Here is a 25,659-nt window from a genome sequence, read left to right as displayed (position 1 = left end):
AGTGTGGCTCTGGATAGGGCTGAAGAGGTAACAGGTATCCGACCAGCTCAGGGTGGGAGAGGTTAGTGGTCTTGGTTCTTTGTGTCCCATACCAATGTCAACCCTGGACTCACTGGGGGCCACTGACCTGGATGGGATCTCTTTATGCTCTGAGACCAGCACATAAATAGACATTGGCTTCTTCTGCCCTGGGCACCATCATCCCCAGGAGTCCATCTTTCTCTAGTACCAATTATGACAGGTTGGAACTGATCCTTTGGTACCTGGTGATAGGTAGGGTTCAGCTTTCTTTTGTCCCATTAGCTTATGTTCCAGTTCGGGGCAGCTTCTGGGCCCATATTGGGTCTACCAGGCCGGTAACTATTCTTTAACAACCCCCAGAAGGCACTGCTCCATGATGGGGTCATGAAAGAGATTGTATCTCACTATCTGGAAGAGGTAGAATGAGAACCAGGCAGGTTTTGGGGTATGAAAGCCTTTGTCATTTTATTTTACAATAAAAAAATTCTAACAGCATTTGAACACTCTGTTCTTGGCAGAGGCTAAGGACATACAAAGTTAATTAGAAAGCAAAGCATTAAAATGACAACAGCTACATTCGAAGCTCCCGTTTAGTACTTGTCATTGCTCAGTATGTCAAAAGTGGTTGGCAAAGAAACGCGGGTCTGGGTTTTTTCACCCAGAGTTAAAGTACATGTACAAGTACTTACATATCAGTCACAGCAAAACACATTTCCGGATATAGCTGGCTTTTATGGGCAGCTCCAAACACAGGACATTCTTTATTTTTCCTTGAAAAGAAGTTGCATCATGAAACATGTGAAAATATAAAAGAATTCAGTGGGTGGGAGGAGCTAAAATCCTTTGTCAGATGAAACTGAATTTTTAAGCTCATAATTTAGTAAGAACACCTTCAAAGATCCTTTTCAAAGAATTTTCAAACACATTATGCCATGTACTCCTTAAAACCACCAGGGAGGTAGGACGAGCAGATGTGTTGTCGTTGCTCACGTATGGGTGAGGAATCTGAGACAGGTTTAAAGTGAGCTGTCCAGGGTGTAGAATATTTACACATTTTCCAAAATTTCCAGTCCAGAGATTCTCCTCTGACTTTGTTCAGTATAAACCTTCTCGACTCAGTTTGCGTGTGGGGTACAGGTAGGGGAATAGACATAAGGAATAGATGGGGAACATAAGGTGAGGCCAAAGTTAATTTAGGTAAAAATCATTTGACCACCTCCCTTCATAATTCACAGAAGTTTGAGGTTGGAGAATGAGAATAATCAATTTCAAAACTTCATTATACAATGGCTCTTACCACAGTGAGTTTTTCCAATGAGACACAGTCTGTCATGTCACAAATATCCCTGTTTTTGAAACCTGCAGAATCAAAGCAGCTTAATATCTCCTAAAAGCATGAAGAAAGAATTGGCTTCTGGCATTATGAACTGTATTTTCTAAATATTCCTTTCTAGAACCCCCTACATTTTAGCACTTCGCCCACACTAACCTTTTTAACAGTTCCCCTTAAGAAATCAAGAGACCTTTCAATTCTCAGGACACTCACTTATTATATTTGGAAGGTCAGAGCCAAGATAATATCAGCTTCCATCAAAACCAATTTGGTTAAAAAAAAAAAAAAACCAATTTGGTTTCAAAAGTCTATTGAGAGGCTCCCTGATCTTCTCATCCATGCAAGTTGGTGGCTGTGAGCCACATTACCAGCCCCTGGGCTAAGATTATGCAATTCAATTCACGAGTATTTATGGTCTGCTGAGCAAGACACTATGTGAACTGGCCCTTGATCAAAAATGGCTTCTCAGACCCAGCAGCAGTATCCACAGTACTGATGTTGGGGTGGAAGTGGCTGGGCCAGACTGGGCCTGCTTACTAGGGCTTTAAGTGCATGCATTTTCAGATGATGCTTCACTGAGGGATGCCCCTTGCCTCTCTTTGGCAGTATCCATAGAGATTGCTCACTGAGTATTGGCTGCCTGGTGGCCTCCTGAGAAGACTGGTCAATACCAATTAGAATAAGTTCCTTTCGAAGGTCCTGCCTGGTTCTGGGTTACCAGCCCTCATCAAAAGCTGGGGCTAAAAGGGTCCAGCTGGCCATGCTTGCATTATATGACTCTGCCTCCTTGGCTGCAGCCTTCTGACAAACACCTGACCCAAGGGTGCCTCATCCACAGGCAGAGAATGGGACCAATCAGACTTTCAAGAATTGGGGAGCACAGAGAGATGGGAGTCAGAGAGTGGTGGGGCCTGGGGTGGATTTTTCAGCTGCATATGCCCTACTGAAAAAGCAGAGAAGGCTGGCTGGTGGAGGGAAGCATGCAAACTGAGCAGGGATGCACAGAGAAACTGTGAGGACAGACCTGGGGGAGACAGAGGCTGAGAGGAAGGGGGCAAGAGTGAGGGCAGCTGTCTCCATCGCTGTTCCATGATGGAAGCTGTGTTTCATTCTTACGAAATGCCCCTGTTTTCTTTCAGTCAACCTGTATACTCGAGCAAGTTTGAATGGGTTTCTGGTCCTTGCAAAGTTCCTCGACTAGAATATGTTTGAGGTTGGACTAAACGGCAGAACTTAATGTCCAGCACAGACCTGAGACTGACGCTTCTCCAAACTAAGTTACTGTCTTTCCCTAAGAGATAGGGTTGGATTTTATAAAGAAAGCCCAGATTATTTTCTGGTATATGGTGTGGGGTTGAAGGAATAGATTTGGTTCAAATCCTGATCTCAAACTTTAAAAATAATAACTATTATTTTATTCATTAAACACTGAGCTCAAAATGGGGAAAAAGAAGCTCATTTATATGTAAACAATGCTTAAATCTTTTGATTCAAGACTCTAATTTCTGCCTATTAGAAAAACATTTATTTTAATCAGACATTTAAATTCCTCACTTCCTCCATTCTGCACTCTCTCTCAGAAGATATGTTTTTAAACTTTTTTTTTTTAAAAATCACAAATCTTATAACTTCCTATCCGTTCTTCCATCAAGATTGCTTAGAAATCATACACCCATCTGCTGAGCTCTTAAATTAACAAACATACAATGCAACTTCTCTGGGGACCAGAGAGCTAATTGATTCTTACATGACCTACCTTGAAAGAGGCAACTTCCTGCTCCATGGGTAACAATTTCCATCCGTTATTGCACAAACCTTGGGTCACAAATACCAGGCCACACAATACACTTTTGTGCTCCTGCACGGCAGGCGAGCGTTGCCTTTCCTGATGCAGAGCATAGAACTGCTACCCTACAGTGACAAGCGGAGGTAGTACCCTGCTGTGAGGTCCACGGTGCAGAGAAGGCGTACTTCCGGTCTTGGACAACAGTCAAGGTCACCATGTCCTTGATGGCACTCTCTGGAAGAAGCCAACTTTGACAAAAAGCGTTTCTTTCTCACTAATACAGAACACTCACATTAATACCAACGTTGAAAAGTGTTTATTATGCCACAGATGTGTTGTACTCTATACCCTTTATCTGAAATTCATTACAGATTCAATCATCTCTTCTCTTCTCAAAAACATTACTGAGTCCCTCCTATGACCCTTGTCTACTTTTAATAAACGTATAGCATAAAGAAATGTGTCACAAACAAGCATGGAGGCAGTGTGGTGGAGTGGAAAGCAAGCTGGATTACGAATTGGCAGGCCTGGACTTGAATCCTCAGGCAGGTCACTCTCCTTCTCTGAGCCTCTACTTCGTCCTCGAGGTCTCAGCTCCTCTCTGGCTTCTGCGATCCTGTCTGGAGAGGCACGATGAACACAGCAATGAGCCACTTCCCCTGGGCTCCCACAGAACTCGCTCTTCTCTTCCATGAGGCACTTTTCACAAACTGCCTTGTCCTCCAGTCAGCTGTCCAAGTATCTGTCACCTCCATGAGCTTAAGAGACGCTTAAGCTTCAGCGAAAGGACCAGATCTTGGTTACTGAAAATCAAGTAATGGCGGTTATTTCCCCAATGGTGGGAAAACATGAATAAATGGATTTCTTTTCCATTTAGTTTTCCTCCCATATACTTTCCTTAAACCCAAGGTGTCTGGTTCAACAGATGTCTGATTTAGTATACTATATATTGCATCGTTCCAGTTGATTGACTCAGCAGTTCATGGAATTCTGCAAAGACCAAATGATTTGTGATTCCACCTCTTAACTGTTCACTCTTAAGTGTGAACTGTGGGCTCATTTTCTGTAAGTCACTGGAACATCCAAAGCTCAGACAATGTCTTTTGAAGCATGTACATATATCTCAATTATACTAAGGCCTTGAAACTTCATTTTCATGAACAGTTTTTCCAGGCATTTACCAAGTAGACAAAGTACTGGATCGATACTACTACATTGATGAAATATTAACATTATTGATCAAGTGGGACAATGTAACTGACTTTATCGGACTCATACCATTTTATGAAAAGGCTGAGTTTCTTTGGCTCTTTGTTCATTCAAGTGCATTGAATGCCTATTTGGATAGACTCAGGCATTGTATTAATCCGTCAATAAAATCTCGCACTGTCCAGAGTGTTTTACAAGCTGATTTAGATTTTGGATTACAACAACTGGCCATTGGTAGAAATATACCATATATACACATGGAAATTACAAAAATACATTTTATTTATAGCTGATTTTTTTTTTAAGTAACAAAATCCTAACACTATGAAAGATCAACCAGCATACCAAAAGGATACTATCTAATATCATCCAAACAAGACACCTGTTTGGAGATTCCATGATACGTCATCTGTGGTACTTTCTAGAAGGGTGATTTTCCAGTGGGGGAGTAAAAACAGCTTCTTTGAAAGGTCTGTGCTTTAACAGTTTGAATCTCTCATCCTAATCCATTCCATTCCTACATTTCTCTCAAATTTAAAATTTCCACCTTCTTTTCTCTTGGTAAAGACCAAAGAAACTCATGAGGCAGATGGAATGATGGGCTCATCCAGTGGATAGAGCTGAAGCTAGATGGATCATGGGGTGATGGGAGGAGAGGACCTCATTCTCCAACAGATTCTAAGTAAGGCCCCAATACTGTACACAGTTCCCAAAGTTGGTGAGGGAACCCAAGGGTCCCCTCCCCCTCTGCTATGCAAAATCAGTAACTGTTTTGCTTGTGTTGGTGGCTAGTAACTGGCTGGTACCTCCGTGCTGTGAAGTCATGACCTCTGCACAGAGCCCTGGAGGCAGACACTGAGGTCACAGATCAATACTCCTGTCATTTCAATAAGTGTCCTCCTGCCTCCTTAAGTACAGGGATCTGGCTAAATTGTTTAAAAAATGTTATTTACATTTTAACGCCAATCAACAGATTTTCTAGATCCAGAAGCTTCTATAAACACTGGCTGCAGCCTGGGGAAACCGTGGATCCATCAGGCCTGTTTCTAACAGGCATCAATTACCGTTTCCTTTTGTCTCACTTGGCAGCACATTCCGTACATCATTGTTGAAGAAACAGAGATTTACTCATAAAAGTTGATGTATCTCTTATTCCCCCAAAGAGAGAAGCTCTATTCTCAGGCCACCTTCAATGCAGGACAGAGAAAAATCTCCACAAATACCTTTTACTTTTGTAGGATCCTAAAAGCTCTTAGCACCGATTCCCTTTCATTTAGATCTTCCTCCAAATTTGCAGGGTGCTCTATTTCCAAAATGACAATACCTTTTCAAAACCCTGTCACCACGAATCCATATCTCCTCTCATCTTCTCTCTTTCTTGGTCTTTAATTAATGGGGTAAAAAAAAAAAAAAGGAGTCAGGACTATTTACAGGGACAGCCATTGACAGTTCTGATTCTCATCCAATTCATTGGACTTTGAATATGAACTTTAAAAGAAAAGGACTCAAATTACTGGGCGCCTCCCTTACAGGCTAAAGATGATCTTAATGATTCCAATCACGGCTGAGTGACAGAGGGCAGTCTGTTGCTTAATCCACACTCCTGCATTGTCTTTAACACAGAAACTGAGTTCACATGCAGAGGTCACCGAAGACAGAGCTATATTCTCCCCACTCTGGTGATTTATTAAAATGTGGCATTGGACAGGAATCCATAGATTAGCTAGTGCCTCTGGCAGCTAAGACTCCATAGGGAAGCACCCAACGGTTCATACATTTAACATAACAGAATGTCAAACAGATAGTTCCAAGCAGGGGACTCCTTGACATCCAATCTGCTGAATGAACCAGGAATCCCATCGCTCAAGAGCCTCCTCTGTTTCCCACCAGCCCCACTGCTCCTGTTTCAGAAACTGAGGGTGAGAAAGACTCATCCATCATCCATCTCTTCTCGCAAGTCCCAACACGTTAGGCTTGAGAAACCAGAAGACCATTTCCTTGGGGTCAGGGAGTCCCACGGGCCCAGGCGTTAGACCTGGAACTCAAACATGTCTGTCTGTTTCTTGGCCAGCTTGGCCACCTCTTCCCGGATGGCCTTCACGAGGGCTGCGGTGGAGATGTTGGTGAGTGGCGCGTCTGCAGGGTCGTTCTCAGCCAGGCTCTGCCGGGAGGCTGCCGTGGAGGGCCCTGGGGCCTGCTCCAAGCTGGGGTGCAGGTTGGAGGGCTGGCTGTACTGGCGAGGGAGCCTGGAGGGCGAGTTCTGTTGGTAACGTGACCGGGGGTAAGCCTCGATGTAGCCGGGGAGGGGGACCTGCAAGGGCCGTTGGGCGAGAAGAGAAAGACCTGGGATTAGGAAGAGACACGAGTCATGGGATGCGCTCGACTGTGGAAGCAGGAGGGATGCAGGGACAGGGGACAGGATTTAGAAGAAAATGGAGGCCACAGACCATTGGACAGGTGCCGGACCTGTAGTCAGGTTTGTTTTAGAAAATAGCTAACCTGGGCTCAGAGGATGCCGGTTGGATGAATTAAATCAGGTGTTTAGCCCTTGCTGAAAACGCATTTGGAATATAGCTGTCAAAAGTCAAAGTCTGCCTGATTATCTTATTTACAAGCACAGTCCAGCAGATAGCCTAGTTGCTGGTTACGAATCTTAAAGGAATGCAGATATTTATTATTAATAATAATAGCTAACATTGACCGAGCCATTGCTGTATCCAGGCTTGGTGCTAAGGGCTTTATATATATCATCTCATTTAATTCTCAAAGCGACAACCCATGAGGGAGGTATTGTTATCCTTACTTTGCAGATAAGGAAACTGAGGCAAAGGAAGCTACACCACAGTTGAGGCGAGCCGCACTTTTAACAGGTCAGCATGCCTCCAGCACTGGGGATTAATCACTGACCATGATGCCTTGAATACAGGATATGATCTTGGTTTCTTGAAAAAAAAAAAGCTCTCTTTTCATTCAAGTGGAGGTCAAGCAGTCTTATGCTTAAATCTATGGAAATTTCTAGTGATAGAGACAAGGTGATAATTTGGAATTCAGGATTGACTTTCCCACAGGAACACATGGGGGTGCCATTGCAGGGTAGCCCACAGAAGGCACTTATCTCCCACAATTTTAGTTGGAATCCTGAGCGGTCAGTGCTCATGGATGTAATAGGCACAGGGTGCCGGCTGCAGGGAACAGAACGTGTGGAGGTGGTGGGGTGGGGCAGTCAGACAGCCTTCTGGAGGAGGCAGCTCAGTTGAGTCTGGAAGAGGACTGGGCTGTGCCTAGGAAGACACAGTGGGGAAGGGCATTTAGGCTGAGGAAAAAGCAAACACGGAGGCTTCGGGTGCAAAGAGTATAGTGCATCCAGGGAGGTCCAAAGAGTTTGGCCTAGCCAGGGAGGGCAATGTGTGGGGTGTAAGAGGAGCTCAAAGAGCCAGGCAGGGCCAGGCAGTAAACCCAATAAGTGCCAGGCTAAGGAGCGTGGGGTTTCCTGGTGCATCCTGACAACTTTCTATAGTAATTCTGAGGAATACAAGATGTTGCCATTCTTAACAGGAGTGCTCACCCAAGCCCCGGGTGGGGATGTGATGGGATGGGATGGGATGGGAGATCAACTCAGAAATTCTGAGTGCAGTGTGTGTGTGTGTGTGTGTGTGTGTGTGTGTGTGTGTGTGTGTGTGTGTGTGTGTGTAGTATGAAACTATTCTCCCCACCACCACACACCACCCTCCTAAGAAAGTTTTGTGAAGTGGAGATGCATGACTGAAACTTTGCCTGGGAGCCACTAACGGGTGTTAGGCAGGGCAGGGGAGGGGTCTGTCATAGAGAAAAAACACTCTGGAGAGAGGAGATGAGTTAAGAGGACCTGAAGGAGGGAAAAAGTAATGGAGTGGAAGTCCCAAGTTTAGGGCTTTAATTTCCTCACACGATCCATCCAAAAAATTCAAGGTGGCAAATAGGTGCTAGTGGTGGGTCTTTAAATTCAAGAGCTGTTATGTTTCATTTGCATTTTACAGGGAAACCTATGCAGGCGGTGAGGGTTAATGGAGAACTAAGGTGAGGACACGGGTCTCACACTTCAGGTCTGAGCTGAAACCTCCTTTCTTCTAGGAGACCTTCCCTAGCCCTCAGCTAGACTTGGGCTTTCTGTTAGATGCTCCCATGCAGTTTCTCTAGCACAACAGTCATCACTCACGGCATACCCACTTGTCGCAGACTGTCAGCTCTGGGGAGGCAGGGACTGTGCCTCTCTTGCTTACACCTCTATACCAGTGCCCAGAATCATGCAAGGCACATAGTGAGGAGTCTCTCAGAACTTGGGGTTGAAGGATGATTGAAGGATGATTACCTGATGCCAAATTTTTGGGAAGGAACCTGCCATATCCTCCTTTTCTGCATTTCAAATCCAGCTAACTGCACTTGCTGGAGCGCAAAGAATCAATGTCCAACTCTTAAGATCCTTCAGCTCTGCTGCATCAAGCGTCTTGGTGCTGGTGGCAGGGAGAGGCAAAGGACATCTGAACCCACTGAATGGCCTCAGGGTATCATTTAGAAGTAGGGTAAAAGCAGGAAAGATGGGGAGAGGAAAGACTTCCTTCTTTGTAGTAGATGCAGCTGGAGCCATCGTATCCGGATAGCCAAGATTTAGGGCTGGCAAATACTACTCCTTCCCTAGCCTGTAGTTCATGGCAGACATTGCCAACTGATAACAGCATACTCTCCTACTGAACCCAGAATCCCCTGTGTCAACTTGGAATCAGGTGTCAACTTGGCCAGGTGATGATGGTGTTGCTGTGGCCTTAAATCATCAGGACTTGAAATTCATCTATGGCTGATGACATCTGCAGTCAGCTAAGGGGAGTACCTTCCTCAACAAATAATTTAATTAGCTGGAGGCTTAAAAGAGAGAGGTCAGAAGAGAGCTCAGCTGCTCAGCATACCTCATCTCAACACCCACAGCTCAGACTCAGACATTTAGAGATCAGAAAGGACATGCCCTGGGGAAAGCCATTTGAACCCAGAAGCCAGGAGAGAAAGCCAGCAGATGTCTGGCTGTGTGTCTTCCCATGTGACAGAGAAACCCAGATGAAAGCCAGCTGCTTTTCCTCTGTGGAACTGTACATTTGTGTCCAATTAAATCCCCTTTATAAAAGCCAGTCCATTTCTGGGGTATTGCATTCTGGCAGCCTTAGCAGGCTAAAACACACCTCTCAAGCCACCAGGCAGAGTGAATCAGAGGCAGGACCAAGGGTGAAGCCTATTTGTCACCCCAGGTCCAAATGATTTTATTCAAGCTAGCTAATTATGCTGGGATATCCAGGATGATGAAGGTCAGTCACCCAAATGATGGTGGGGGGATTTTATCCTTCTCCTACGGATGTGTATGGCATTTATTATTCCTGTTCTAATGGGGTGTCTTACACTGACAACCAGTCTCTTCTGAGCTTTCAGCCTTGCTTTTCACGTGCAACATGTCACCTGCTCTCCCCAGCTTGGTCCCTGGCGGCCGAGCTTCATGCATGAGCACACCTCCCTGCTTAACTGCAGGTGGTGACTGGGCTCCAGGAAAGACCCACTTAGGCTGCAGCAATCCTCTTCCTCTTAATTAAAAACAACTAATAGGAAACTGGCTCTTGTTCAGACCACGGAGGATGAGCCCAGAATGATGGAGGGATCCTGTTATAGGAAGGTTAGGTTTCAATTTGCTGGGCTCCGTTTAAGGTGATATGGACCCAAAGACATCTGGGTGTAGCTATAAGCCTGGCTCACTTACCATTTGTAAGAGTATTGAGGGCAAGAACCAAGTTTGTGGAAAATACTCCTGCTGCCTCCCATGAATTATATAGCAGCATAGCACACTGCACCCCGTGGGCGAGTCATCACAGCTGTGGCCTTACTGCCTGATTAGTACAACTTACATATCATCTCTCTTCTGAAAAATATATATTATGCTTACACGGTAAGTGGAACTATGGAGTCAAATAAGCACTGAAGTGATCAGTTCATACCCAGTGATTTCAGCTATTTAGAACAGCTAAGAATAACAAAGGAAGGGGGAAAAAAAGACCCCAGATGATAGAAACAGATGTCATAAAGTCCAGTATTAAGATTGAAACACTTAATTGCAGGGAATCCTTCCAGTTCGTCTCTCAGAGTTTATTTACTCCAACTTAACAAATGGAAAAGCAAATTTTTAGGGTGAGTATATTGCTGGAAGTAGGGATACTGATAGCAATATAAAATGCTAGCTGGTAACAAGGTCAGAGAAAGCAAATTCATCTCAAGCCGTTGTAACAACTCCCAAAATGACAGTAATTTGGAGATATTTGACATAGGGGCAATAATCCTATAAAACATCAGAGTTCAATTTACAAGCCTCATTTCAGTATAGAGAGGCATAATAATAATAATGCCGAATAACTCACTAAAGAAATTAAATTCTGTTGTAATCCTCTTTTTTAAGGAAGGGGAAGGATATCATTCATTTCAGAAAGATTTCTATACAAGATGGCTCATATTTTAAAATGTGGAAATTTAAGGGTTCAGCTTTGGTCTTCAGGAAAGTTAAAATATGCAGGATAGCTTTACTCCTGGTGATGCCATTTAAATGTGGCATCACTACAATAAGAGGAGACACCAACATGAGGTTAAGAGTTGAACCTGTGCAGGGTAGAGGGCATGACCCCAGGGTAGAGGTTTGGGCAGAGAGAAAAGCCAATGACCCAGACCTCGGGTGCTTACTCACTCTAGGATATATTCCAGAAGCTGAGAACAAGCCCTACAATGAGTGAGCAGTCAGCGGAGCCTCAGGTGCAGCCTGGGGAGACGGGGCCTTTCTTATCCCTGATGGGTGGTATCACACAGGGACCAGAACACCCACTCTGGGGACTGTCACTGGGCTCTGTTTTGGGTTCGCTCGTGTTCCCACTCAGCAGCCTCTGACAGGAGACTCGGGGGCAGGTGTGGATGTGACATCCCAGCTTCTCCTGGTTGCTGCCCCTCCTTGGTGCCGGCAGGGGCAGGTTCACGGTGCCGTATACTCCTACTTGTAAAGAAGGAAGAAGCCAGGGGACCACGACAAGAAGACCCTCAGCTGGAAGTCAGGCAGGAAGCCTTGGGGCCTACATGCAATGTAATTCAGCCCCGGGTTTCTAATGCTTCATCTCCTGGCATTTTATCTGCAGTTTTAAAGTCAAAATGATAGTGGTCAAATTTAATACAAGCTTTGGAGCCCAAAAGATGCAAGTGTGAGCTCTGGCCAGGGTGCTCACTAGCTGTGTGGCCTTAGATGAGTCATGTCACCTGACTAGGCCTCAGTTTCCACATCTGCAAAATGGGAACAACCAGGGGAATAATAATGACACCTACCTGGTAGGACTGTTGTGAAGATGAAATAAGATGATGTAAACAAAACAGCCAATGCGTTGTCTGGCACAAGATCAACAAATGGTAGTTACTATTATAAAAAAGTACTTGATTCAGGTGGCCCAGCTAGGAAAGGTGCAACCCAGACTACAAGGCACGTCTCGAGTGCCCCCATCCGGAGGATGTCCCGCTGCCCCGCTGCCTCCTTGAAGCCAGCTGACATGGGCCACCTGAGCTGTGGGAAGGGGACTGAGGTAAAACAACACTCAGTCTCAACCTTTCATTCAATTTCCTTCCCTAAAGGGGGTAACGCAGGCGAGGTTTTGTGAGGGAATCAACAAGGGCCTCACCGAATCTGCCCACTGGCCCGGGAGCTCATTCTCTCCCGCGTAGGACATCCAGGCCTGGCTCCTGTAGGACGAGGGCGGCGTGGGGATGAAGTAGCCGGTAAAGCCGGGTCTGTTGGCAGCTGGGATGGCGAACACTGCCGGCACCGTATTACCTGGCAGGGAGGCGACAGATGGGGAGATGAGGAGAGGCTCATCTCTGTAATCCACCACCCACGAGCCCCTGGCTCTCCGCTATGTGCAAAATCCCATTAGCCGGGTCTGAGTTGAGGGGCCTCGCTCTAGGAGGAACATTTGCTGGGCAATGCAGCTCTATCGAAGGCACCATGGACCCTGGCCAGGCAATGCCAGGCAGTCAAGCAGCGGGAGGAGAGGGGCACGTAGGGGAGGACCCCTGGCCTGCCCTCTTTGTGGAACTCTTCTAGGGCCACTCTGCAAGGCTGAGCAGGGGGTGCAAAATCCCAGACCTTGGACACAAAATCCAACCTGTGTTCTCTTTGCCTGGTGCATTTGTCCAGGGGAAGAGAAGCCTTTTAAAATGTAGCATGGGCTAGTGGTGCTCAAGCCTTTCTGTGTCCTCCCATCCCTCTAGAGGGGGTTACAAGCCCAGCCCGAGGCTGCCCACTGGGCCTGCATCTGCATAAGCTGGATGCAGGGGGAGCCGGGGAGGACTCAGCAGTGCTGGGGGATGAGAAGACAAAGGCTTGGGGGTGGCTGGGGGTGGGCAGCACTACAGACACAGAGCCCCCACTTGTAGCCCCAGACTCCACAGTCTACACGGAGGACACCTGCTGGAACTCATACCTGGCTTCTCTGTGTTGATGGCTCAGTCCCCCTCTCTGAGGTCTCACTGACTCCCCTGGTCCCCTCCAGACATCCCTGACTTGCTGGGGCAGGGTGCTTGGAGTCCATTGTTTTCCAAGAGCCAAGGAAAAGTACTCAAAGAAGTGAACGCTTTCACAAGTATAAGTGTAACGACTGGGGCTTAAGAGGGATGGTCTGAATAAGCTCAAAAACCAGTTAGGGCAAGAACAGTCCTCAATGTCCATCCCAGCACTCTGTCATAGCAGAAACATGGGAAACAACCACATGTCCATCAACAGGGGATAGATAAATTGTGGCATACGCATACAACAGACTGTCATGTGGTAGATGTATCACCTAGCAACATGGAGAAATCGGGAAAACAATGTTGAACCAGGAAAACAGATGGCAGAGGGAAATGTGCAGCATGATATCACTTATGTAAAATCCATAAAACAATTATATATACATATACACGTGTATCGAAAGGTGAAAACCATAGATGGGAACGAAAGCCACGACTAGAGGGAGAGGGAAGGGAACGAGATGAAGGTGGAGAGTTGTATCGGTAATGTTTTTAAAAATAAAACAAACAAAAAGATTGAAGGCTGGCAAAATACTCACATATACCCTGACTTAACATGTCTTAATATTTTGTCAGGTTTCAGGTCTTTTTACGAAATAAAACCAGTAACTCTTTTAGTCGGGGCTAACTGAAGCCACCAGGGGACCCGGTGGGTGGCAGCCAGAAGGCAGAGTGTCTGAGGATTGCCGGCTGCAGCAAAGACCACAGCTGCAGGAGTCGGGGCTGCGGCGGCCCCTGGCTGTCTTCAGGGTTCTTCCTCCTTCTCCCACCTGAGTAATTTAAAGCCGACTGGTCCAGCTGCGCCACGGACACCGGGCCTCTGGACACCTGGGCGAAGGAGGCGCTGTCGTGCAGCTGGGCAGCCTCGGGCCCCGCAGACTCGGCCATCCGCGTCTTGCTGCCGATATCCGAGGTGGACCTGCAGGGCAAGGCACTGCGGTTACAGCGTCCCCCGCCCTCGGCCCGCCGGGGGGCAAAGGGCGGGCACGGCTGGCAGGGGCGGCCCCGTCCTTCTTAGGGATGGCCTGGGCAGCTTCTCCCCACCCGCCCACGATGGGGTCCTATTTGCTCCCCCCGCCCCCACCCCCCCCAAACAGCAAAGGACTTCTGGGTGCACAAACGCTGCAGGAGGTGCCCAGACCTGCAGCAGTCTTCATGGTGGCCCACGCTGGGGTAATAATTTTTAGATGAATTCAAGGTCAATTTTCCCCTAAAGGTAGCTCCTGTGTCTCTGAGTAGTAGAACATTTAATGATAAGCAAAGCAATTAGTGCTGGGTATTGGCTGGGGATGGGTGGCCTAGAGGCAGTGACATCAGCAGCAGCCAATCAGAAGACTGCATCTGGAGTGAGCGGTCTCCCACCCCACCTCCCTCCTGACACTAGGACAGGGTGACCCTGGAAAGCCAGGGAGGACCACATTTCCTGCTAGTGCTGCCAGGAGGCAGGAAGCCCAAGAGTCTGGGAAGCTCTGGCTGAGTCAAGGGAGGGAACCTGGCACCAGAGAATCAGGCTATGGGAGAATCAGCCCCATTGAACACATCACATTTCCACTTAGTGCTTGGAAGACCATGTAAGATGGGGGCACATAGCAGCGGGGGTCTGGACTTCTCGCCCTTTTATAAAGGATGCTTCAGTCCCAGACCCTGTCTTCCCTTGCAGGCATCACCCGTTGCCTAAGGCGGTTTCATAGAGGGACCTCAGCCTCCCCTGGAATTAAAATGGGAGGGAGGCAAAAGCAGCTGCGGCAAGTGGCAGGCTGCCAGGCCTCAGGACCACCCTCTGGGCAGAGGAGCAGCTGTCACAGTAAGAACAAAATAGAGCCGCAGCAAGGGACCAGAAGGTCTGGGTCCTAGATGCAGCTCCCCTCTCAGCCTCAGTTTCCTTGTCTGTAAAAGGGGTGGATGAACTCATCTCTAAGGGTTCCTTCCTGATCTAATTCTTTGGGTTGGCCCAGCCAGTGGCCTCCCTTTATCTGGCAAGGATGGGAGAGGTTGTGGCAGGACATGGAAGGAAGGTGGTGGTTCAGAGAAAAAATTAAACATGGATGCTGGTTTTCAAACACACCTACCACAGATGGCTCATGTGAAGGCTTCTCCAAACCAGAACTCTTGGGAGTAGCAAGGCATAATCCCCGTGCAGGGGTAAATGCTGAGACTGTGATGATTTGACTATACATCAGCGTGGGTGCCAGTGGCTCAGAGTGTCTCCTTTCCTCCCTCTCTCCTCTCTTCTCCCTGCTCTGCAGACAGCCTTTGCTTTCTACCTGCTATTGCAGGCATCTGCTACTCATTCAGAAAACCCTTCTTGGGAGAATTCCTGGATGCTGGCTCCACACACAGCCTCCCAGAGCCTCTAAGATCATTTAAGCCATTGCCCTCAATTTATGAATAAGAAAACGTGCAAGGGAGGGAAGGCAACTTGTCTGAAGTTATGTAGCAAGTTACTGGCTGATTAGGGACTGGAGCCCTGGAATGCTGCTGGCCACCCCACCCCAGGCTGGGCTGGGACCCAGGGGTGATATCTGCACATACTCTGCATCCTAAACCACTGAGAATGTGGGCTAGGTCCTTTCCCAGGGGAAACTCTTCTTTTTCTTGGCTGTTCTCACAAAGTCCAGATCTGTGGTCCACAGATGGGGTATGTCAGGTATGTTGTAGGGTGCTGGGGTAGGACGGCCAGGGCGATGACCCATACCCACCCCAAGGCACAGTTGCTTCTCCCAACCCTTGGACATGATGACCATTCCAACCTCTCCTAGTTCTCATAGCTTTGATATTTCTTGTTGACCTTTATTTAAAAACGTGTGCTTTTAAATATCATTACAGAGCAAGAATTGTTAACAAAGGTTTCACAACTGACATATTTGACTTCCTGTGTTTTCAGCCTCTCTTGCTTAGAAGTGATGAGCTGGGGATAAGTACCCAAACACGCTCCTCTCTGGGCTCCTGGACACCACCCTTAAATAACAAAAGGACTCCAGATGTGCAAACACAGCAGGAGGTGTCCAGACTTGTTGCAGTCATCATGGTGGCCCAAACTGCAGTGATTTTTAGGTGTTCGAGGTCAGGGTATAGGGCTGTGGATTCCAACTGTGGTTTCTAAAGGACTTTTCTGTTTAAAAAGACATGGAAGCTGGCCAACTCTCTTTTGGCCCCCACTTCCTCTTGGTACTCTGATGGTGTTGAGCTCTGAATAGGGTGAGGCATGAAGGAAATTCGCTATTATCCATGTGGGGTACACAAGGACAAATACTTTCAAAGTATTCCAAATGAAGCAAGAAAAGGGATGTGCTACCTTCTGAGAGAAGCGACAGCCACAGGGCCAGTCCGGGGAGGTACAGGTGGAGGAGGGGAGCCCATTACCATTTCAGGAAGCTGGGAAAACCTGTAGGCCTGTGAAACAAAAGCAAATGGAGATTTGTTAAAACCCAGCATCAACACACAAGCTCTTCTTGTTTTTAAAGGGGAGCAAACTTCACACTTTCATTCTTTCCTCAAACTTTTTCTTGGTTCCTAAACATGTCTTCTAGCTCATCTCCCACTTGCCTCTGTGATCTGCCACTGTGGTCACAGAGCCCTGCATTTGTTCTTAGAACATGCCAAGTTCTTCCTAACACAGGCTTTTGTACTTGCTGCTGCTTCTATCCAGAATACTCTTTTCCCAATCCTGCACAAGCTTTTTTCCTGCATTTCATTTATCCAGCCACATCCCCCCCATAGACTCTCATTTTATCCATCCCCATATTTTCCTTTATTATTATTATTATTGTTATGGCAAGTATCACTCTGACATATTATATTGTCGCTCGGTTTATTATCCATTGGCCTGCAATGAGGGCAGACTCTTTATTGTCAACTATATCCTTGTACCTAGAACAGTTCCCAAAATACAACAGATGCTCAACAGATGAATAGAATGAATGAATCATTGATTGTGTTTTACTTTCTCACTCATGGAAAGCAGGTTTGGTGGAGAAAGCATTGGATTTGGAATCAAGAGGTATGGGTGGAGGTTCTGATTTGCTGATGAATAGACTTATGTCTCTAAGCAAGTCAGGCAACCTCTTTGAGCCTCAGAGTCTTCTTCTGAAATACAGACAACAATGCCTTGCTCAGATGGTGCTCACAAGTTCAGGCAATCAGCGTATGTGTAAGCATTCTGAAATCTATACGGTACTACTCACTTATGGGTGGGTGGAGGTCCTGGTTTGCTGATGAACAGACATGTCCCTAAGCAAGTCAGGTGACCTCTCTGAGCTTCAGAGACCTCTTCTGAAATGGGGTAACAATGTCTTGCTCAGAAGGGTGCTGACAAGTTCAGGCAAGTCAGTGTATGTGTAAGTATTTTGAAACCAATAGTACTACTGAAAGATAAGGGACTGGACTGGTCACAAAAGTGAAGACTTTTAACAATCTAAGAGGGGATAAGAGGAAGATGGACAGAGAGGAACAGGATCAGAGAGTCAGGTGGCAGGCTTCTTTAGAAAGGAAAAAATCTAGAAATGCTCTTTGGGAAGACAAAACTTACTTCTCACCCATTTCTTTTTTTAAGTATCATGTCTGCCAGATTTTGTGGAGCAAGATTATAGAACTTTAACACTGAAGGCAAAGCAGTAGCACAGGGAATTCATAAACAGAATTCTTTAAAATGACTAGGGGTCAACCCCCTCTGGCATTACAAGACTCCCTACTCCTAAGGACCACTAAACAGTAAATAAATCCTGGATGAAACATACTTTCAAATGCACTGTGGGAATTACAAGGTGTAAAGGAAATTTCCAAGGAGCTTCTCCCTCTTCTACCAAACATACCTTAGCAAACTAAAACAAAACCATAAGCTAGGAGTAGTGAATAGTAAGCAAATATGAAGAGTGGAGTTAACTGGAAGCCAAATGCCATATAGGCAATCAAGAGGTCAAGTCTTGGGGCAGGGTAAGGTGAAGCAGCTAAACTTGAGACTCTGATATCAAACCCAGAAGGGAAGTAACTTTGGTCCCAGGTTGGTAACACTTCTAGTCTCAACAGAAGCAACTCTAAGTTCTCTTTGAAAGAAAGCATCCCTAAAATTGGACTTACAGGATCACAGGTTTAGATGAAGCAAATATGAACTCACCAAAAACTATAGAACACACAGAAATCATGAGTGAAATTCAATAGATTTGGACCTACAAGATGTGAGATTTTGCAATTTTCCAAAACAAAACAGAAAGTAACAATGTAAGGAATGTTTAAAGACATAAAAGAGGAATCACAAAATTGGCCAAACAGAAAGATACTATCAGGAATGATCTGAAAGATCTGAAAAAGAAGAAACAGAATTTATAAAGTAAAATATATTTATTGAAATAAAACACTCACATTGGCAAGTTAAACAATAGACTAGACACAGATGAAGAGAGAGCTAATAAACTAGAAAACAGAAGTGAAGAAATTACTAAGAATGTAGCACAGAGAAAGGAGATGGAAAACATCAAACAGAAGTTAAAGATATGGAAGACATATGAGGAGGTCTAACATGCAGCTCAATCCCAAAAGAAAAAACTGGAGAAGAGAGGAGACGCAATATTTGAAAAGACAATGGCTAACAGTTTTCCAGAATTCATACCATAAATGAATGATTTCAGGAAGTACAGTGTATCCCATGCAGGATAAATAAAATAAAATATACATTTAGACACACTGTAGTGAAACTGTAGAATACCAAAGGCAAGGTAATCTTAAAAGCACCAAGATAGGAAAGCATGTTATCTACAAAGGGATGGCAGCTAGACTGATGCCTGACTTTTCCATAGCACCCAACAGACCATGGGATGCAAAATTCTCAGACAGAATAATTGTTAACTTAGAATTGTATGCAGTAATACTACAACTTTCAAGAATAAGAATTAAAGAAAACATGTTCTGGTAAATCCAATGGTCCTTGAACTCGTAAGCCAGACACCAGAGGGGCATTTCTCTCATTTTATTTCTATCTTCTGTCACTAGTGTAAGACAGTAGGCTCCACAGTCTCAGCCTTAACTGTTCCCTAAACCATAATTGTCAGTGTATGGGACATCTCTTGTTTTTGACTGTTCTGTTTCTGTTCTCTATTTTCTGGTTATCAGCATTTCAATTTGACCTTGTGAAACTATCCTTTCCTTACTGGATGGGCCAGGCCAAGGGTGGGGACTGCTTCAAGATGGACCAATCACATTCTTTCTTGCTGGAATCTGAACCCTAATGAGAGTAGAACAAGGACTACAAATGGTTTGTACTCATGAATCTCATCGCAGTGCCCCGAGAAACAACCATTAGTTCTGCTACTCAGACATTTGGAATTATCCTGTGCCTTAACTTTTCTGAAGACTTCCCCCCCCCCCCCCCGCCCAGCTTTTCCTTTATTTCAGTGAGCTATTCCATAATATCCTTAAAATGTTCCCCAACCTTTTTTTTCCCCTCATATTAGCCAGAGTCAGTTTTTGTTGGTTGCATTCAGTGTACCCTAGCTTGCATAAACAGCATCTTATTGGCATGCATTCTGTTTAAGATATCCATCAAAGGAGTCCTTGGCCAGGGGCCCTGGAAGACTGGTAATACTTCCTAAGGGAGCCAGGGCACTCAACCAATGAGACACTCATTTGCCTATGTGCATTTTAGGTTAGAATAATGGATGCTTTCTCCAGCTCTTGAATCAGACCAAAGACCCCAGGTTCCAAGGTATATAATGGAGTTGGTATAAACTCAGCTTATTCTTCTATAGTTATAGTTCTGGGCAGTAAGAAAAAGTGAAATTCAAGGTGAGTATTCTGGGGTTGCCCAGATAGAAGTACTGATCGAACCAATAAGGAAAGCTATATTACTATGCTGCATTTCCATATGCACCAGTAAACAGTATGTGCTAGGGTTGTATTCAGAGAAACAAAATCTTCAGCTCCACTGAATCCTTAAGCTCTTTGGGGTCCAGTCACCATGTCTGTTTCATTCCAGTACTCCTACATTACCAAGCAAAATGCTTGAGCCTACTGGGTGTTACAAAACTCTTTGCTGAATGAATATTGAGGGAACTAGGAGTAGAAAGATCAGGCTCTCATCGTGATTCACTCGCTCACTTTCTGTGGACATGGAGCTCAACCTCTCTGAGCAGTTTGTTTTTTCTGGGAAAATAGGCTGTCTGACTGGCTTACAGGCTTCCAGACATTTCTTTAGCCATGTAACTATTTTGATAGACCCCAAACAGATTAAAGAGAGCGTCTCTGGTTGAAATTGGGGGGTGCCCTGGTGAATTTGACCCTTCACTTACCTGCATTATGCCCCCCTGGTGGCCTCCTCTGAACCCTAAAGTTTTTCAGACAGTTTGAAAATCACTGACCTGGATGTCCTTCCAGTTTTGCATTCCATGATTACCAATAAAAACCAGTAAGGACACACATTTCCCAAAACGGAGAAAGGAATTTATAGCCCCCTTTTCTTTCTCTTAGCCTCTCATGATATTCTGCAAAAGAGACAGACAGCCATATGTACCATTGGTTCTTGGGAGACTAATTCTGTAGTTAATACAGTCTCCCAGCTAAGAAAAGGCTTTGTATGTCTGGGTCTCTCCTGTAACAGTTCACCACAATAAGGGAGCAAAGTTCTCAACTTCTGACAAACATCAAGGTAATTCGCTTTTCTGGAAGGGTTTTCCAGGTACAAAGCAAGACTAGACAAGAGATCAGACAGTCCTCTTTGGGCTGAATCCTTTGGCCCTGGGGCAACCACAGGGGCCACATAAAAAGCAAAGGGGCAATCTGTGCTGCATGCTTGCAGGTTGAAGGAATTCCCCACCACCTCCTGTGCAGCTTCCCTGTGATTCTAAGTCCTCTTGGCTTTGCATTTTGGCTCCCCTTCTCAGTATTTGGAATCTGGCTCCTTGCTGGCTGCTTTGTGGCTGGGATCCTATTGGAAGCAATTGCTCAGAACCACTGCCAGGTTCCAAGTTCCATGAAGGTGGCTGTGGGGTGCCTGGCCTCATGCCCCAGGACACCCTCCTTTGAGATCCCTGCCGTCTGGCCAGGAAGGAGAGCAGAGACTCTGAATTGAGAGCAGTCTTTGTGAATAGGTCTCAGGTGTCTGAAGTCGAAGGAGCCTGGGTGTGACGAAAATCGGGCCATCTTCAGGTTCAGAGGTTTGGTTGTAAAGTGGTTGGAAAGAAGTTCCAGACCTTCTCATCAACAAATCCTGCTAACTGTGATCCAATGGTTGCTCTGGATTGTCGGGTTCATGGGGGAGAGCTGCAGAGACATGGTTATGGCTCTTGCAAACCTCAAGGACTTAAAGTTTGTCCTGATTTCTTTTAACTACTTCTTACATTTTTATTGCTTTCATGTTCGAAATTCATTCACGTTCCTAGTAGAAAATATACTGAAAAATCACTTGGTGTTGAAAAAGTATTAAATAATATCCTCAAATCTCACAAAATTGGCAAAAAAAATTGCAGTGCTGACTATCCCTGGGTGGGATGGGTAGAGAGAGAGTGCCCTGCGTGCTGGTCCTTCCTCACGTGTGTACACCCAGCCTGGAGGATTCTGGTTAAAGATAAACCTCAAGTGTAGCACGCCAGGGAGAAGAGGTTGAAGGGGACAGAGTGCAGCTGGAGGAATGTGTCAGGTGGTCTCGGGCTTTGCCTTGGTGGGGGAAGGAGGACTGGCAGGCCAAAGACTACCCCACCTTCATGGAAGGCCCGTGTTTAGTACCAGCAAGACAGTCCCAGGTCAGAGTGGGCGCACCTGTTTTACCATACATGGCAACATCTCTGGGTTCCACTGCACAGGGTCCCTCCCACCGCACTGCACTGGCCCTGAGGATACTGATCCAGGGAGAACTGGGGTGGAGAAGTCCGCAGGCAGTTACACATGATAACTTTACATCTGGTGCAGGAGGTAAAACCTTCCAGAGGATAGTTCTTATTTGATTGAAAGCTGGGGGCTTGGTAATTGGTGAAGACCAAGCCCATGGTGAAAACCCAGTGCTTATCTTGACCTGTCAATTCACTAAGAGCTACAGATAGGGATGTTACCAGAGCCTTCCAAGGCCTAGAGGATCACAGAAGTTTAAAGGTAGAAAGAGGGCATGAGATGCTGATATTGTGCCCCTTGCCTTAACAGAGGGGGACACAGAAGCCTGAAGAGAGACACACACTCATGTGCTACCTGACAACTCTGAGCTCAGCATGGTGTGGTACAGAGAACATGCACTTTGGAGTTAGACAAATCTGGGTTTGAATTCTGGCTTTGATCCTTCCCAGCTGCTCGACCTTGAGCAATTTACCAACTTAGGGTCTGCTTTTCTCTCTCACTAGGTAAGTGAAAGGAACAGCATCAGACCCCAACTTCAAAGGCTGTTCTAAAGACTGATTTTACATATTAATGCAATATCTGGCATACAGTAGATATCAACAAGTGATAGTCCTTTCCTTTCGAAGTAGGATAATATTTGGTATAGTAACCAGGATTCCCCCAACCCCCTCAACAGTTTCTTGAATCTAGGGCCCTTCTCCTTCCCCAAGCAGGTAGGCATCTCACCTTCATGCCTCAGGGAAGAGAGGCCAGGCAGATTGAAGATGGAACAAGAGCCAAGTCTTAGTTTTGGAGTTTCAAGAGCTAAAGCTAATGAATTATGAGTCTGGGATACAGAATATCAAAAATGCAAGTCATGCAAGGACTGAGGTTGATGCCATAAATAAGAGACTTGGAAAGATGCTCCAAGATTAGAATGACAACCTCAGGACAAGCAAGAGAGCAGATGGGTCTGGAGAAGGGGCTGTGTCCTGCCTCACTCTGGGGGAGCAGGTAGAGGAGAGGACATAGATCTCATAAAAAAAGTGGGAAGTCTCAGAGATAAGTCATCTGTGCCCACTGCTAGGAAAGTCGAAGGGATTAGCAATTAGCACAGAACTCCCTCCCACGGGGCACAGTGCAGGAGAAGAGGATGGTGGCATGGGGGTTTGGTCAGAAGGGCTTTACTAGTCCCACGTGGGGCCCCAGAGTGGTGAGGAAGCTGTGGGAGAGGAACAGAAGTGTATGTGTGTGTGAGTGTGCATGTGCACATGTGGGTGTGTAAGTGTGAAAGGAAGAGGGAGAGGGAAAGAAAGAGACACACAGAGAGAACGTGGGAGGAAGGAAGGGAGGACTTTGGAGAGGATTAATAAGCAGGAGGAGGAAGATACAGTTGTGCTCTGCTGGGACAAACAACTGGAGATTGGACAGGTACAAGGATTCTCAGAAATGCCAGACAGAGTATTTGGATGAAGACGAACTGGGACTAGATACAAAAGACTTCTCCCCATCCCCATCCCCACCTCCCACCATGCTCTGCACCATATAGGTCCCTCCAAATAAGTATAACTCAAGGATAGAGAGGGAGACCCTGAAATGAGTGAGGCTGAGTATCTGGCAAATGGAGATCAAGGAAAAACAAAGAAAGTTATGTCTCTTGCACACCGGAGTTTGTGGGTTGAGCTAAATACGCCCTACGTACTTTCTCTTCTGCCGTTCCTTCTCTCCCTTCCCATTCAGCCCATCTGTTTTCTTTTTCAGAATACAAGGGTGGGCATCAACAGAGAGAGATCAAGGGGCTTAAGGGCAATGTCAAGGGGAGACACATCAGGGGACCAAAGAGGGGGAATCCGAGTCAGAAGCAAAGAGAGAACCGTAAGGAGACTGACTATGGGTTACACAGCATGGAAACAAATTCTAAGTGCCAGGGTAGTGTGGACTTTGGGGAAATGGCATGAAGTTCCCACAAGGCTTCTGAAAGCCCAAGGGCACCACCCAAAATCTTCTATAAATGAAATAAGGAACAGAGATGGAGAGACGAGGTAACAATGCACAAGGCAGTGTAATGGGCGGTTAAGAACCTGAGCTCTGGAGCCAAGCTTCTTGGCTCTGGTCCCTGCACTGCCCCTTCCTGGCTGTGTAACTTGAACAAGTTGTGTGACCTCAGTTTCCTCATCTGAAAAATAGGGATAAACATAGCACCTGTCTTAAAGGCTTGTTGTAAGGACTAAATGAGTTAACGTACACATGATAATAAGATCAGAACCTGGTACCAGTAAAATGCTTAATATACGTTAGCTTTTACTATTGCGTACATATCAAATTAACACGGAAAAGTCTGTATCAATGAGTAGACCCTGGGGAGAGGACATGGGATATTACAAGGGTAGACTCTATCCATGTCTGTGGCTTCTAAAATGATGCCTGCCACTAAAAAATATATATATATATATACATATACATATATATATGTATATATATGTAGATGCTATTATGATAAATGAAACGCAAAATAATTAAAATCATTATTTAAATCTTAGGAGATGTTAGTCATTTGGTGCTTTCTTAAACAAATACTGAAATATAATTAATGCTAAGTAAAATAACGATGATGACTATTCCTAGAGCATTAACTGTGTGCTGGATATTCTTTTAATATCTCACATATAATGACATCCCTCCCTTCCTCTCTTTTTCTCTTTTGTTTCTGGCTTATTGTGCCTCACCAACTGTCCCACAGGTTGACTCACTTATTTTTTACAACCACCTTTGGACATGGGGTTACACTTCTTATTTATCTATTTATTTATTGCTCACGTTTAGAAAAACTAAGTAACATCCCCAAATTACAAAGCCAGTAAGCGGCAGAGCTGGGACCCACACTCAGGCCACCCAGCCGCTTAGCAGGGGACGCCACGATGCCCTGACACTCAAAACGCGTCCTCACATCTGAAACCGCCGGCAAGCCCAGTGTGTGGGAAGCATGAGGCCAGCCCCCCGCAGGAGGGAATTCATCCTCAAACACCGCCTGATCGGACAGCAGGGCTTCTTGCGGGTCCTGCACACAGGATTAAAAGGCACAGGGTTTGGGGGCACGGGCGGAGCACGGGATGAGAACCCTGCAGAGCTGGCCTCCGACTCCCAAGGCGACCATCAGTAGGAGCCCCCGCGCCGAGACGCCTGCAGCCCACCCAGGCTGGCCGGCGCGGGTGGGGGAAGTCTGACCTACCGGCCGGGGCAGACTGTACTGGTACATTTCTGGGCGGTACGTGGGCACCCACTGCACCCCTGCCCTGGGCCGCGTCATGGTCCCGGGCGCGCTGGTCACCACCTCCGAGTAGGGCAGGTGCTGGGCCGAGCCGCAGGCCTCGGGGTGGCGGCCGTGGGCGGCGTGGCCGGCGGACGCCAGGCTGAAGGCCTCCTCCAGCAGCAGGTGCATCTGCTGCCTGACCTCGTCGATGGACGGCTGCGAGCTCAGCGTGGACGTCTCCGAGTGGCCCTTGGCCTGCCGGGCCCGGGCGTAGCCCCGCGGCTCGGTCACGCGGTCGATGTCGGTCTCCTCCAGGATTTCCGGCTCCGTCTGCGGGATTTAAGCAAAAGCCCATTACTTGTGAATTACCTTGCCTCATTAAGGTGCGCAGCTGACTTTAATTATTTGATTTGACTTTAATACTTTCAACGGTTTTAGTCACACACCATACAGCCCATCCTAAGTGTACAATCAGTGGCTTTCGTGTATGACATTTCGTGTATGACACAGTCACCACTACCTTTAACGTGAGAACATCCTCTTCTCTTCTGAAGAAAAAAAATCCCAAACCCTTATATGCCCCAATTATTGCTATTTAGCTTTGATATAGTGCCTTTGTTACTATTAATGAAAGAATATTACAGTGTTACTGTCAACTATAGATCC

General features: G+C 46.2%; 1 protein-coding gene across 1 annotated transcript in view; it reads right to left on the bottom strand.

The window, feature by feature from the left end:
* Positions 1-5,141: 5,141 nt before the first annotated feature.
* Positions 5,142-25,659, bottom strand: part of KIAA1549L (KIAA1549 like) — a 320,630-nt gene continuing 300,112 nt past the window's right edge. The window contains exons 18-22 of the mRNA XM_077114789.1: positions 24,973-25,323; positions 16,246-16,343; positions 13,721-13,869; positions 12,065-12,216; positions 5,142-6,660 (exon numbers count right to left, since the gene is read on the bottom strand). Of these exons, the coding sequence (XP_076970904.1) occupies positions 6,379-6,660; positions 12,065-12,216; positions 13,721-13,869; positions 16,246-16,343; positions 24,973-25,323 (1,032 nt within the window). The 3' untranslated portion in view covers positions 5,142-6,378. The remainder of the gene's footprint in view (positions 6,661-12,064; positions 12,217-13,720; positions 13,870-16,245; positions 16,344-24,972; positions 25,324-25,659) is intronic.

The sequence above is a fragment of the Tamandua tetradactyla genome, chromosome 8, assembly GCF_023851605.1.
Source record: "Tamandua tetradactyla isolate mTamTet1 chromosome 8, mTamTet1.pri, whole genome shotgun sequence".
NCBI classification, from domain to species: Eukaryota; Metazoa; Chordata; class Mammalia; order Pilosa; family Myrmecophagidae; genus Tamandua; species Tamandua tetradactyla.
This window is presented reverse-complemented; position numbering and strand designations above follow the sequence as displayed.